The sequence below is a fragment of the Spinacia oleracea genome, chromosome 3 (assembly GCF_020520425.1).
Source record: "Spinacia oleracea cultivar Varoflay chromosome 3, BTI_SOV_V1, whole genome shotgun sequence".
NCBI classification, from domain to species: domain Eukaryota; kingdom Viridiplantae; phylum Streptophyta; class Magnoliopsida; order Caryophyllales; family Amaranthaceae; genus Spinacia; species Spinacia oleracea.
Window position 1 is genome coordinate 66,359,963 of NC_079489.1, and position 14,518 is coordinate 66,374,480.

The following is a 14,518-nucleotide window of genomic DNA, read 5'->3' on the forward strand; positions in this document are numbered from 1 at the left end:
ATAATGATTGAAAGTACTATGGCAGGATATACATTTCTATTTTGGAAAATAAAAAAGGAGAAGGATTAACGAAAAGGAAGCAACACAGAAGAACATGGAATCTCTTTCCTATTATGATAACTTCATGTTAAAGTTCAAGGTCTTGCATTTAAATGACCTAATAACGCTGGTTTTAGTGCCACCCAATCGATTGATCTCAAGCGCTTTGATAATGAGAGCACAACACTAAGGGACTTACAAAATACTGCCAAAATAGCACATATGCAAACGTGTTTATCAGTTACCTACTTCCAAATTGCAAGTTGTTATTTAAGAAGATGGGTATAATGAACTTACAGAAACAATAATATGAGGTTGTATGAGCTGTAAGAGCTCTCACTTGGCATATATGAACACCAGGAACTTCTTGATCTGCATCAAAACAAAGCTTGAAGCTTAGTATTAGAGGATGGACAGCTACCTGGCACATTATTTGGCATGACACCATGGGATCATAGGCACAAAGTCCGGAATAAAGGGACACACCAAGTTTCCAATTTGTCTATGAGTTATTGCCAATTTCTGAGAGAAGAGCTAGCCAGAACTTGAATAAAATAAACCAAGCAGTTAAATCTATCAGGAATCAGGAGGCAACCGCGAGCTATAATTTCAACAATTATATATGGTGCAAACAGCAAAACAGCGTGTGTATTAACTGCTATTAGCTGAATGGAAGAACAAGCAAGAACATGTATATATATATTTGACGATAGTAACGTTGAAATGCGGAGTGAATAATTTTGAAATATCCTATGCTGAACTTGTTCAATTTCTTGTAGCTAAAAGCTTTCTGTCTCTATACATAAGTTAGCTTTATTGTCTGGTGCAAATAAGGGGTAATGCTAGATTACTTAGTCGCACTGAAACAACAAATGTTCACCAAGGATGTATTCAATTATAAAAATTCGTAAACAAAGGCAGCAAAATAAGGGCATACAAAACTGAGCAGGGTATATACCTTGTTTACCATTTCCTCTACAACAGGAACATGCAGGTGACATTGGAATGCATGTGCTTGCATGATTTTCTACACAAGTGGGCTGTCTTCCACGGGCGTATTTGCAGCATAAACAAAAAGGCACAAAAAGGGGCAGTGACTGCATGGCATGAACATGTTTGGTTACAGTAAGCCATACAAGAATAATACCGAAGCAAGCTGTAAATGCACAGTCAGGAAGCAGATAAAAAGGCTTTTGATAGATTACCTGGTAAATCATATGATACCAGCTAATCTGAGCACATCACAGGAGATGGCATTTCTAACACGGTGCTCAGGTTGGTGTTCCGGAGATTGTTTTGAAACAACTTTGACGTTACATGCTTTTCTAGCACGAGACAACGCCACATAAAGTTGACCATGGGAGAAACATGGCTGGGGAAGATAGATGTAGACTTGGCTTAGTGTCTGCCCTTATGACTTGTTAATCGTCATTGCAAAGCTTAGTTTTATAGGAAATTGTTTCCTCTGAAACTGGAAAGGATAATTGGAAGATGCAGACGACCGAAGCCTAATTCGGGGTATAAGAACATGGCTTCCGCTGTGCTGCCCCATCGTGATCATGCATTCAATCAGATTTGGGTAGAAGTTCTTGCATATCATACGTGTCCCATTGCACAGGCCAGACGAAGGTAGGATATTGCGAAGCAGAAGAACATGACTATTTTTTTCAAGACGAGCTTGTGTGGGCTCATTCCGCTTGGGCAGAGGGTGCGTATAAATTCAGGAGAATAGGTCGCGCTATTATCATCCAGAACTGTATCGAAACTCCTGTGCATAACAGATTCTCCAGGGAATTTTTCTATCAGGGTAACATTGATATCGTCAACATCTTCATTCAGGGGGGTCAGTATAGCCGTCGTTGTGAAATTGCTTCGGGCGGAGCTGCGAACATCTACCCCGGGAAATGCATTTGCAGTAAGTTCGGCAATAGGATCATAAGTGCCCTTAGAAGGGTTTACTATCTACATTGGCAATTGCACAAGGTCATTATCGCCGATTTGCAGCTCACCATTTCCAAGAGAAAGCAAAAATACATAAAACTAGGGATCTTCTCTTGCCCGGAAATTTTCAGTGAGGTTGAACCTTATGAACCGAGGCCAAAGAACAGAACTCACTAAGCTAGCGGCAAGAGCTTCTCGCCGTGTTTTGCGGGGTAGGACGGGCAGGACCTGACGGAAGTCGTCACCAAAAACCACAAGCTTGCCACCAAAAAGGGCATTCTCATCACACAAGTCTCGGAGAAGCATGTCTAGGGACTCAACATTTTCTTTCCTTGACATTGAAGCTTCGTCCCAAATAATCAATGATGTTTCTTTTATTTAACATGCAAGGCTGCCCTGTTTAGGAACATCGTAAGCAAGGGAAGCATCAGAATCTATTGGTATTGTAAACCGAGAGTGAGCAGTCCTCCCAGAAGGTATATTTGATGCTGCAATTCCAGATGTGGCAGTTGGAAGGACAATCTTATTCATCAAGCAAACCTCTGCATAGAGAGCATTGTATAGGAACGTTTTACCTGTTCCTCCGGGCCCGTCTATGAAGAATGTACCAGGTTTCCCTTTTAGAACGTGGTCAATAATGATGTCAAATGCCTCCTGCTGTGCTTGGTTTAATGTGCTACGGGCATCTATGCAGTCCTGAGGTATCAGTGCATCAAGTGCATCGATAATGTCTTTTGTTCGCCTGAACTCTTCATCTTGAAAGTCATTTAAATGTTGTAGACCAAAGTCTCTAAATGATTTTCCCATTGCTTCGAGATATTTCTCAACAGATCTAACAGTGAGCTCCCTTCACTTGCTGTCAGAACCCGAAAACTGGTGCCTAAAATCTTCAGAGAGAGCGTCATAGTACTTTAACCAGAGGGCATTGGGGTCACCTTGGCTGGCAGAAGATCAGGACTGTTGAAAAGAGCTGCCGTAATGCAAAGCTGTCTCCTGAAAAGTGGCACACTTATATCCATCAACTGTCCGAAGATGATCAAAGGATCGCAGGCTATCCACGTGCATCAGTAATAATCTGAGGAAGTAACGTTCCCCTTCAGCAGGTGCTACAAAAGTGAGCTTGCCAACAACAACGGTCTTGTTGCTTCTTTTTTTCCATTTTTTACCCTCCCACTTATAATGCTCTGGAAATTTTGCATATGTATAACCCGTTCCATCAGGCGTGGCAGCGTTCATCCTAAAGAATTATGTAAGTTGAGTTCGAGATCTTTTGTCATTTGAAATGATCTCGTCTAAATTCTCATGAGGTATTACCTGGATTGTCTGCAAGTTAGTTAGATGTATTTGCAGAGGCAACACTGATGGAGACATCTCAAGCAGATCGAACCCGAAAATCCTCCATGCTGCCTCACACGGGGAAACCCACCTCCCAGCCTGATACTCTTGGATCTCATCAACAATAGCAGTGCTACCATCCTGCACGACGTTGAATGAGATCCTGTCATGGCCCTTGTACACATATTTGTACAAGTATTTAACTGCCATTATGGTCGAACAAACCTCAACGTTTAAGTGGCAATCAAAGAGTGATGATAGGTACAGGTTATATGGAATAACCGACCTGTTATCCATATTAACCCTGCGAATACAAACACTTTCTCCATCGCTGCTATTAGTTGTTTTGTCAGCAAATTTCTTCGGATATCCATACTTGCAGTGCCCCTCATTACCTCTCCGTTTCATGCACGCACAATCAGGGTTCAGTTGTGCACAGGGGCCATGCATCATGTGTTGCAGAACAATCTTCCTCAAATGAGGGCTGGCAAGAGAAGGAATCTCAGCAGAAACGAACTTATCAAAGTCAGCAGGGCATCTAATCTTAGAATTGGGTTTAAGGATAACAAGGAAATGAGCATGTGGCAACCCCCATTTCTGGTACTCAACAACATATATCATAGCATTAACTTCACCGAATACTTTTTTTTTTCATGATCTGATGTTTTAGCGCTATCAGTTTGGCACGGAAAATCCTTGAAACTAAATCTGGCTGATTTTGTGCCTCCTCTCCAGCAGCCAACTCTTGTTTAATCTCTGGCCAATTAGGATTGCACGTCATTGTAAGGAACAAATCAGGCTTCCCATACTTCTTAACTAGGGACATCGCATTCAAATACCTCTTTTTCATATCCCTAGGCCCTCGTAGAAAACTTGGTGGTAACACAACTCGATGCCCCACATTAGCTGCACTGTTTCCCCCATTCTCGACAGTGTCGAGTATACCTTGGTACAAATCTGCCCTGATAGTCTAATAGTTCCTTCGGAAAAAGTCCAACCGAGTGTTTTCAATCTTCACGTACATGTCAATAATGTATTGTTGCAAGCACCTCCCTGTCCTTAGCAGCATGTTATAAGGGCGTATCTGGAGCTTATAAGCATAATACTCTATGCAAGAGATATGCTTAGCTGATCCTTCCCGACCTTGATGCGCAACTGGTAAGTAAAACAATAGGCCATATGTTAGTGTAGATGCAAAAGGGATATGCTATAAAAAAATGTAGCCATGGATAGAACAGAGTAAATGTAGTTAGTAAGACGTACGGTTCTCTTCTTAGCCAAGAAGTCTTCAACAGTGTGGACAACACACGATAAGACAGGATCCTGATGAGTGGCAAGCTGTTGTTCCCACCCGTTGACATCTTTTTAAGGCCTTGATGCCATCCACAATCTCCATACGGGAATAAAAGTGGATATTGAAGTGCATCATAATAACCATAATAATGCATTATTCTATAGGAATCGTTTGATTTCCCATAAACCAATATATGTGGACTTCTACTTGTACTGGAAGATGTGCTTTCATACCAAATGACTGCTACTTCATCGGATGTAGGAGCGTTATAGACATTCTGATTTAACACAGTGTTTTTGTTAAGCAAAATTTGGTTATCTTCATGGACTTCCATTTCTTGTAAGGATCTAAAAAATCTAGCATATGGGTTTCTTTGCATGACATTCATTAGGATAACGATAATTTCTGGCTTTAATTCTGGTAAACAACCTGCCCGAGTTTCACCCTCGTGTTGCCCATCATAAAAGTATAGTTGCAAATATTTAGGGTTATCATTATTGGGAAGCAAATTAGGGAGATAGTGATATATTTTCCCATGTAGCTTAAAGACATATATGCCTTTTTCGGTCTTTGAACTTAAGTCCCCCCCCAAGGGAGCTAAAAGCAAATACTCCCTCCGTCCCAGATTAGTTGTTACACTTTCCTTTTTCGTCCGTCCCAGATTAGTTGTTACACTTCTGAATTAGGAATGACCCCACAATTATTATATTGTCTCTCTCTTCCCACTAAAACTTTTTTGGTCCCCACACCCTCTCCCATTCAATTAAAAAAATATTCCACTAACTCCTATCACATCTACTTTTTCAATAAAATAACAATTGATAACCAAATAACCACTTATCACCTAAAACTTTGTGCAAAGGTAAGTGTAACAACTAATCTGGGACGGAGGGAGTAGATTATTGTAAAGCCGCGCATATGTTCTGAAATGCACGACATCACTGTCTCGGGAATCAAATAGCTTTACAAGCTCATATGGGTATGCATTGGAAGCTAGCTAAATTTCTCCATTGCCGCAACAAAAGTGCAGCAACTCAAATTGGAACTTTTTCGCAGAACAATTTGGGCAATATTCAGGTGGAGATAGTGCAAGAGGTGCAGCTGGTAATGGCTGTCCAATAACTGCAGCAGGCACCTCTGGTTTACATGGTATACATATTAGCGACGGGGTATTTAACCAGGTATTAATAATTAAGATGATTTAAGGACATGTTTATAATTACTTGGTGGTTTTGGCTTAGTACTCTTTGGCCTTGGTTTCTTGGGTGGTTGTGTTCTAACCTCAGGCGACCCACTGTACAACAACGAATAAGCCTGTTTATAAGCATGCAGAGTAACGATGGGACAAGGCTTTGTTATATAACATTACCTACATGAACCAGCCTCAGCCATGGCCTGCACACTCCTCATGCGCTTGCTGCATCTCGGACGGCTCACATACGAACTACTCAAGAATTGATCTATGTGTAACAGAATTCATAGACGACTGTGTGTAAGACACTTGATCAAAAAAAACACAGGCATGGAAAAGGCGGAGGAACTTACTCATCACATAGGTTGGCACGCTACCTATTTCCAAATGTTCAGTTCCCTGCAGTAACCATCATCTGCTTAATCTGCAAACACAAAATACGCTAAGTCGAAACACAAAGGCATAAAGAACATGCTGTGTACAAAACGAACAACAAAAGTGAGAGCTTCTCCTCAACCAGAACCCAACGTTCAATAACTGAGAACACAACCTACTGACCTGAACAGACAGACATGTCAGTTTGGTGTTTTCACCCACTTACATTTACATATTAAACCACCCAAGGTAAATTCAGAATGCAATTAAAAATAAGAGACATGAGCAGGGAACAACATCGGGGAAGTGATACACGATACATTAAGGGAAGGCAAAAGCACTGTAAAAACAGGATACAAAGAAGAGCGTTCCAAAACAAATTGCATTTCATTTAAATATAAGGATAAGGATTCAATACAAAGTTGACTGCTATTGAAGGCATACATATGATCGACATACACGACGAACCAGAATTTCTAAACATAGCAGCATTACAACTTGAACTAACTAACAAGTTTGACAGTTAACAAAAGAGAAACTGTATGGCGATACATCAAGAGGGAACCAAAAGAGAACTATCACCCCTAACATTACATATACAAGCCGCCTAAATTCTAGGAATACATCTAGGCTTGTCCCATCAAAAGAGGAGGTAGCTTCACAAAACGGAGCACGGTGTGCTCACACCCCAAAGGCATAACTTTTCGGTAGGCTAAACAGACTTCCGGCGCTTAAACACATTGTCGAGTTCAGGTGGAACAAAGAAGACCGGGGCTGCAGAAGTAGAACCAGGAACAGATGGTCTGACAAAAGAGGGCCTGGATATGCGCTTTTTTTGGGGGAGAGGAGCAGAAATCATAGAGGGTATCTGATACGGACAACCACGAGGAGTCAAGCAGTCTTGCTCAATCACAAGGGCGCTAGGCTGAATAGTTTCTTTAACCCCGGACATGCGCTCCCTCACAGTCGAGCAACTTTCTTGTTCAAGAGAATACACAACAACAGCGTATTTCCCAGACCCATAGTTCGCGTCTACAAGTTCAAAAGCATAGAGACGCATCAAGCAATAGATGGCATTCTTTGCAACACTTTGCTTAGCATCCTCAAGAGTCTCTGTATAGTCTCCAATAACAGACTCCATAGCTTTACTCTTGTGCGGACTTGTGAATGTCAACCAACAAACCCAAGTGTGAGGGCCAAACTGGAGGTGCTCAATAGGAGCAAGCAAGACTTGAGTCTGGGCAACCACTGCGCGCAAGACTCCCATGTAATCGAGACACACGTGTTTCACAGAAACTCGAATGTCCATACAATGATGTTCTGGAGGCAGGACTTGTGGATGTCCGCTTTCAATACCCTCTAACTCAACTCTCTTGAGATGATACAACCTCGCACATCTTTCAAGGCCCCTATTCCTAGCAGAAGTAAAATCCTCAACAACAACATCATATTTTTTAATCAGGCTACGGACAGCCTTCTAAGCAGCTCTCTCGCAAGACTCCTCCGGTGTAGGAGCTTCTCCACCAATGTACACATAAGCAAGTGCACTCATTCCCATGTTAGGTTATGATACATATGACAATTCATAAATCATGCGGAAAAACCATAAAGCCAGGAAAGCATATTATTTACCCATAATCATTTAGCATAGTTTAGATGCATACTCTTTGTTGCGTGCCTTCCCTAACTGCGCCCGAACCGAACAAGAACAAGTCTTTAGGACTCCAAGTGTCGTCCCTCCGTAGATAGTCCACAGCACGTCCGGATCCGCCTTAAGATTGACCAACTAGAATCGCCCTTAAGGTACTTACAATTTTCGGCACTTTATAGGCAATTGTATGACTGAATTTTGCTCTCAAAAACTCACTTTGAATACTTGAAATGCTCTATATAAATATGTGACCCTAGGCACCTATTTATAGAGTTATGGAAAAGGATTTGGAATCCTATTAGGATACTAATTTATTTAATTATAATCCTACTAGGACTCTAATTAAATAAACTAAATCTTTTAGGATTAGATTTAATCATATGACAAATCCCGGTAGCCTTAGGATTCGAGTAACACACTTCGAGTGATACGCTAGCACCGCACGCAGGCCTTGCGGCCCACGCACAGCGCCAGCCCACTCGTCGCAGCCCCGCGCGCGCGCCAAGGCCATTGCTGGGCCTGGCCTTGCGCTGGATCGGGCGTGGCTTGGCAGCGTGTTTTTGGGCGCTTGGGCTTGCTAGGCGTAGGCCTGGCTTCGTGCTGGGCCTTCGTCTAGCAAGTCTCGTCCGATGCTAATTCGTACGACGCGCTTCCGATTAAATTCCCGATTCCGGAATTTATTTCCGATACGAACAATATTTAATATTTCCGATTCCGGAATTAATTTCCGTTTCGAACAAATATTTAATATTTCCATTTCCGGAATTCTTTTCCGATTCCGATAATATTTCCGATTCTGACAATATTTCCGTTTCCGGCAATATTTCCGATTCCGGCAATATTTCCATTTCCGATAATATTTTCCGATACGTACCATGTTTCCGTTTCCGGCAACATCTACGACTTGGATAATATTTATATTTCCGATACGATCCATATTTCCGTTTCCGGCAATATCATCGTTTCCGGAGTATTCATTTCTTGCCTGTGATGATCTCAGCTCCCACTGAAACCAAGATCCGTCGATTCCGAATATCCATAGATGGAGTATTTAATGCCATTAAATACTTGATCCGTTTACGTACTATTTGTGTGACCCTACGGGTTCAGTCAAGAGTAAGCTGTGGATTAATATCATTAATTCCACTTGAACTGAAGCGGCCTCTAGCTAGGCATTCAGCTCACTTGATCTCACTGAATTATTAACTTGTTAATTAATACTGAACAGCATTTATTAGACTTAACATTGAATGCATACTTGGACCAAGGGCATTATTTCCTTCAGTCTCCCACTTGTCCTTAGGGACAAGTGTGCATTTCCTAATTCCTTTGTCGCTCGATGCTTGCTCTTGAACATAAGGTAAGAGTTGTCATCCTTATTATGTCCAGAGGTGTTTCTCGGTTTCAGAGTTCAATTGATCAAATAAACACATAATCATAGCCTATGATTCATCCGAGCACGGCCATGCATTTCACAGTTTCTAGCTCTCCGAGTGGCCTTGTACAACTTTTAAGCATCTCATCCCGATTTATGGGAGGACAATCCCAATCTTGCGATCTTGAGATTAGACTTCGTTTGATAGGTGATTACCTGAGCGTTGCCTTTATAGCCTCCTTTTACGGTGCGACGGTTGGTCAACGTCAAAGCAACCAGTTCTCAAACAAGTAATCTCAAATCACTCAGGTATTGAGGATTTAGTGTCTAATAATTTTAATGAAATTTACTTATGACAGATTTTCATCTCTTACAGTAAAGTTTCATAGGTCTTGTCCGATACTAGTCTTCCCAAAGTAAGTATCTATGCAAATGATTATGACATTGCCATGTCCACATAGTTCAAGAAACAGAACTACTAGTCATCTTGCATTCTAGTCGTCTAACGTTTTCTATGCGTCCAATTTTATAGAAAACTCCGACTAGGGACCATTTTCAACCTTTGACATTCAAGTTCACTTGATAGACATTTCTTAGTCACAGGACTGGTCCTGACAGTCTATCTTGAATATATCGTCAAATTGAAGGGACTCATCATTTAATAATAAACCAAGATTAAATGGAATATGAAAATACATTTCATATATGATAAATGTTCAACCCCATTGTTTTACAACCATGGGCCTCAAACCCATCTTTAAAACAGTTCATGGAATTCAAAGCTATGCTTGATTTCCAGTGCTACAACGTGAGTGTTGCTTCTCACTTGTTGCATAGGTTTAATTATCATGCTTTGCCAATCTTAATATCCTTTTCATCGAATATTTTTCGAGATATGATGATAAGATCTGTTGAGTTTGTTTATTATGTGATCTAGTCTTTCTTACTTCGGTAGTGGTTTTACGCATTTTGCAATGAAGAACCATCAAGTTAGCAGACGTTTTTCTTGCTTCAAGAGTGGTTCTACGCATTTTTCAATGAAGAACCATCAAGCCAGCAGTTAGGTGATCTACCCAAGTTCAGTGAAGAACTTTAAACAACTCTGTTTTATTGCTTCTTAGGCAATAATTACTTTTACTTCAACTATTTAGGTTGCTAGTGATGCTTTGTTTGGATTTACTTATCCAAGCAGTTCACAGATATGTGGAAGACTTTCCAACTGTATCTTAGAACATAGAAATTAATATTTTAATTTCCCACGCAACAACTCATGGTCTCCGATCCATGTTGCCATTTCAAAACACGATGCTCTATAGCTCGTTCTTATCAATGGTTAACTCCAAAGGGTCTTGCTTGATCCTTTGCCAGTGTTTATGCGTGTAGCATCAATATTTAGCATATCTTTATTTCCTTGAATCAAGAACTATTCATATGTACCTTTTCAAGTACCATAAGTATTCTTGATCTCAATCTAGTTGATCTTCACTTAGATCAATAGAGATTGGTATATGTTCGTCATGCCTAAAGTCATACGATACGTTTTTGGCGATCCTCATATTATATCATACATGAAAAATTCTTTTGCAGAATAATTCCCAATTGAATTCTATTCATGTAACTTTAGCTTATCTAGTTTCAGTAGATACTAAATTCAGCTAAATTCTTTGACATATAATATAGGTTAAGAATCTCATTTAGACTCTTTGATGTTTAACTTAGTAAATGCTTATACATAGTTCAAACATCCTTTACTCAGATTTATTCATATGGGTTGAATATCTCCAATGGAGTCTTTCGTGTTTGATTTAGTAAATGTCATTACTTAATCCAAAACAATATCATAAGATCTTTGTAAATAGATCTTAATACCCAGTATGTACTAAGTTTCGCCATGGTCCATCATTGATGAATAATCTCAAATCTAAGTCATTAGCATTTGAATGTTATTTTACAATAGAGAGATATGTGTGTGATACACATAGGACCAATTAAGTTTTTATGTACTCCCACTAAACTTCTTATATATCTATAAGAATCATGTATATTTTATGAAACTAAAATACTTATTAGCTTCATTAAAATATAATTCCAATTCCCAATTGCTTGCTTAAATCTGTACTTAGATTTTATAAGCTAGCTTTCCTTTTCAAGCATTTATTTGGATCCACAATTCCTATGACATACCATGTACATAGTTTATTCCAACATTTGATTGAGGAATACGTTTTGTCATCCAATTGCTATATGTACCAATATGCAATCATTGCTTGAATTATAGACTTGAGCATTACGATTATGCATGAGGTTTTAACACAATTCACACCATGAATTTGCTTGTAACCTTTAGCAACTAATCTCGCTTTGTGTGTGAACACAATTTCATGTTTGATGGTTTTTATCCTTAAAAAAAACTTGCAACCAATAGGTGTGAACCTATTCTTTGCAAATCAACAAAATTTCAATTTTGTCATCAAAACATTGAGTATGTTTTATGGCCTCTAACCATTTAAAACATTTGAGTCTATATATGGCCTCTAACCATTTTAGGGAATCTGGGTTTCGTCATAGCTTTCTTACAGGTCACAAACTCATTAATAGTTTGACTGCAAGTTGTAGGTTTCTTCACTATCTAATAGAAGAATCTCATAGTTTCATTGACTTGAACTCTATGCCTACTTGGGTATAGAACATCAAACAATAGAATATCAACAGGCACTTTGAGAGTCCTTTGAATATTCTATTCTTTTTGAAGCACTTGTAAAGTCTTCTAAGAGATGTCTATTCTTTAAAGCCACTTCTAAAGTCCTTAAAGAATAAGTTCGGTTTTTCTGAAGCACTTCGAAAAGCCTCCGGAATGTCCGTTTATGTTTGTTGTTCGCCTCGAAGACTTTCGAGGTCTATTTTCTCCCACTTGTCATTTTGGAAACGAATCTCCAAAAGGACATTATTTCGAGCAAACAAACATTATGTTCTCAAAAATTCGTGGTAGAAACAATACCCTTGTGTCTCATTGAATAAATCACAATGAAACATATATCTATACTTGGGCCTTAGTTTGTTGAATAACAAACACTAAGCTCCCACTGAGTTTAGGAACTCTTTAGATATATTATGAAAAGTTATTCTGAAATTACTTTTCAATAGCTTTGACGAATTTGGTTTAGTTTGGTGGTAGTTGAGCATTTTGTTTTAGAAATTATAGGAAAAGTCTTTATGATTCATCATTGATCGAATCAAGTACTAATTGACTTCGATTATTCCAACGTAGATATGCCATATCTTATGGACCTAGATTGTGAAATTATAACACACAATAATTGATGATCATATTTGGTCTCAAGTAATCATCAACATGATCTAATCTAGATCTTTATGATTTCTTGCCAAGTGGATTTTATACTTCTGAATCTTTGAACTAGCCAAACAGATTCAACTTATATCACATTTGAGTAAATAAACCTATATTCACTCAAATCCATGTGAAATAATAAAGTCATAAAATCTTTCTTTAGCTTTGAACTCTATTGTCTAGGCGTTCTAACAATAGTTCATATCTTTTGTTACTTTCAACAAGTAAGACTAGTTGTCTTAAATTGATTTAGAAATCAATCAACTTTCAAAATTCCATCAAAACAGAGATTTTGAATGTTAACTTGTTGATATGGTCTAAGCAACAATGCCAAAGATTAGTGGAACTCAAATCAAGGGGTTGATTTGAACCTAGTAAATTTTTTATTGTTAAAGAGTTGTTTGTTTTAATCAAGCATATTGACTCAACCCGTAAATGACCATTTCATTCAAATAAACAAACAAACAAACATGCATTGTTTTTGTTTTTCTTGAATGTGAGTCTTTCTGTGTTTGAAGTAGAAATTTAGGTATGCTGATTATGGAACAAAATAGCCATTAAGTTCCAGCCTTTGAAAGGTCTTAAAACAAACTGGATGACCCTACAACTAATGTAGCATTGCCATGCTTCATTTCCCACTTGTAGGTCATTAGTGTAGCCTAGCTTCCATTGTTTGAGTTATTACCGAAGTAAGAACCTCAAGCGGTATATGATACCAAGGAAGTTTGATTGCTAGGTCACTTTTCTTTAAACATAAACTTATAGGTAGAACCGGAATCGTAAATTCCTTTCATTTGTTCCTTTGTTTTCCTATTTCTTGTACCCTTTCTTATAGTCTTAAGAATTGAATTCTCTAGTGTTGACTTTTATACTTTGTTAGACATGTCCAATGTCACCAACAAGGTTCTTTACCATTTTAATTTATGTTGAATATTTTGTTTCAACTAGATGATCTTACCAGAAGCTTCTAAAGTTCTCTAAGCATCGATCTATTCGAATGTCTAGGGACTAGACTCATTCGAGAATTAAATGGAAAAAAGATTTTTAGGTTGTTAACCATTGGTAAAGCTGAGCGTTTAAACTCAATGCTTTATGATCTCAAAACTACATTGTATTTTGAATTCACAAGCACCAATTGGTTTGCCATTCGATTTTGATATTCGAAAACAACCATAAAAGTCGCTAAAAGAAACGTACATTTTAAATTGCTCATTTTCTCTCATTTCCGTGAATCGTTCTTGGATTCACTACCAATCGAGGAAATTTACTGTTACCTTTCTAAAAGGATTTATTACAGTGCAAGATATTTAATTATAAACAATAATTAAAACATACATTGAAGCATGCAAAGTCTAAACATTTATCATGAATAATAACTTGAAAATGAAAGCAATCATGCAATTTAAACAAGTCATTAGCATTTTATTCGAATTATGTGTTCCGGCAGGTGTGAATAAAATGATTCCAAGATCCTAAAATCATTGAAGAATTAAGCACAGTTTGTCGACTTAATCCTAAAACATCTTAGGTAAGCAAAAACCTTTTGCTAATAGTCTAGAAACTATTCTTGGTTGATAGGTACGTCTAAGAACTTATTAGGTAAACCTATCGGTTTTGCCACGACATAAAATGACTCCTTACTTATATCGTTGAGTTTTACCAAAACTAACATGTACTCACAATTATTTGTGTACCTTGCCCCTTTAGGACCAATAAGTAACACCTCGCTGAGCGAAAACTATTACTAGATTGATGTAAAGGATATCCAAGCAAGTGTATATTTTGGCATGGCACCTTTTAACTCAATTTTTAAGTTTGGAACTTAAGGCTCTTACTATGTTGGTTAGATTTTAAGTGAACTAAAATCCTTAATCATGCAACATAATCAAGCTTTTGATCTCATGCATTTTAAGACATATTTAAAAGCAATAAATAACTTAAAACATGCATAAGATAAATGTGATCTA

The 14,518-nt window shown here is 38.4% G+C and overlaps 1 protein-coding gene across 1 annotated transcript; it reads right to left on the bottom strand.

Moving 5' to 3' along the window:
- Positions 1–3,225: 3,225 nt before the first annotated feature.
- LOC130469748 (uncharacterized) lies at positions 3,226–3,936 on the bottom strand. Its single transcript, XM_056839206.1, has one exon. It carries the CDS (start codon positions 3,934–3,936, stop codon positions 3,226–3,228), a length of 711 nt encoding a protein of 236 aa, XP_056695184.1.
- Between the last annotated feature and the right edge of the window lie 10,582 nt (positions 3,937–14,518).

What these genes read in the sequence shown, in the direction of transcription:
- LOC130469748 (XM_056839206.1), bottom strand. Translation starts at nt 3,936, where the DNA reads ATGATATATGTTGTTGAGTACCAGAAATGGGGGTTGCCACATGCTCAT.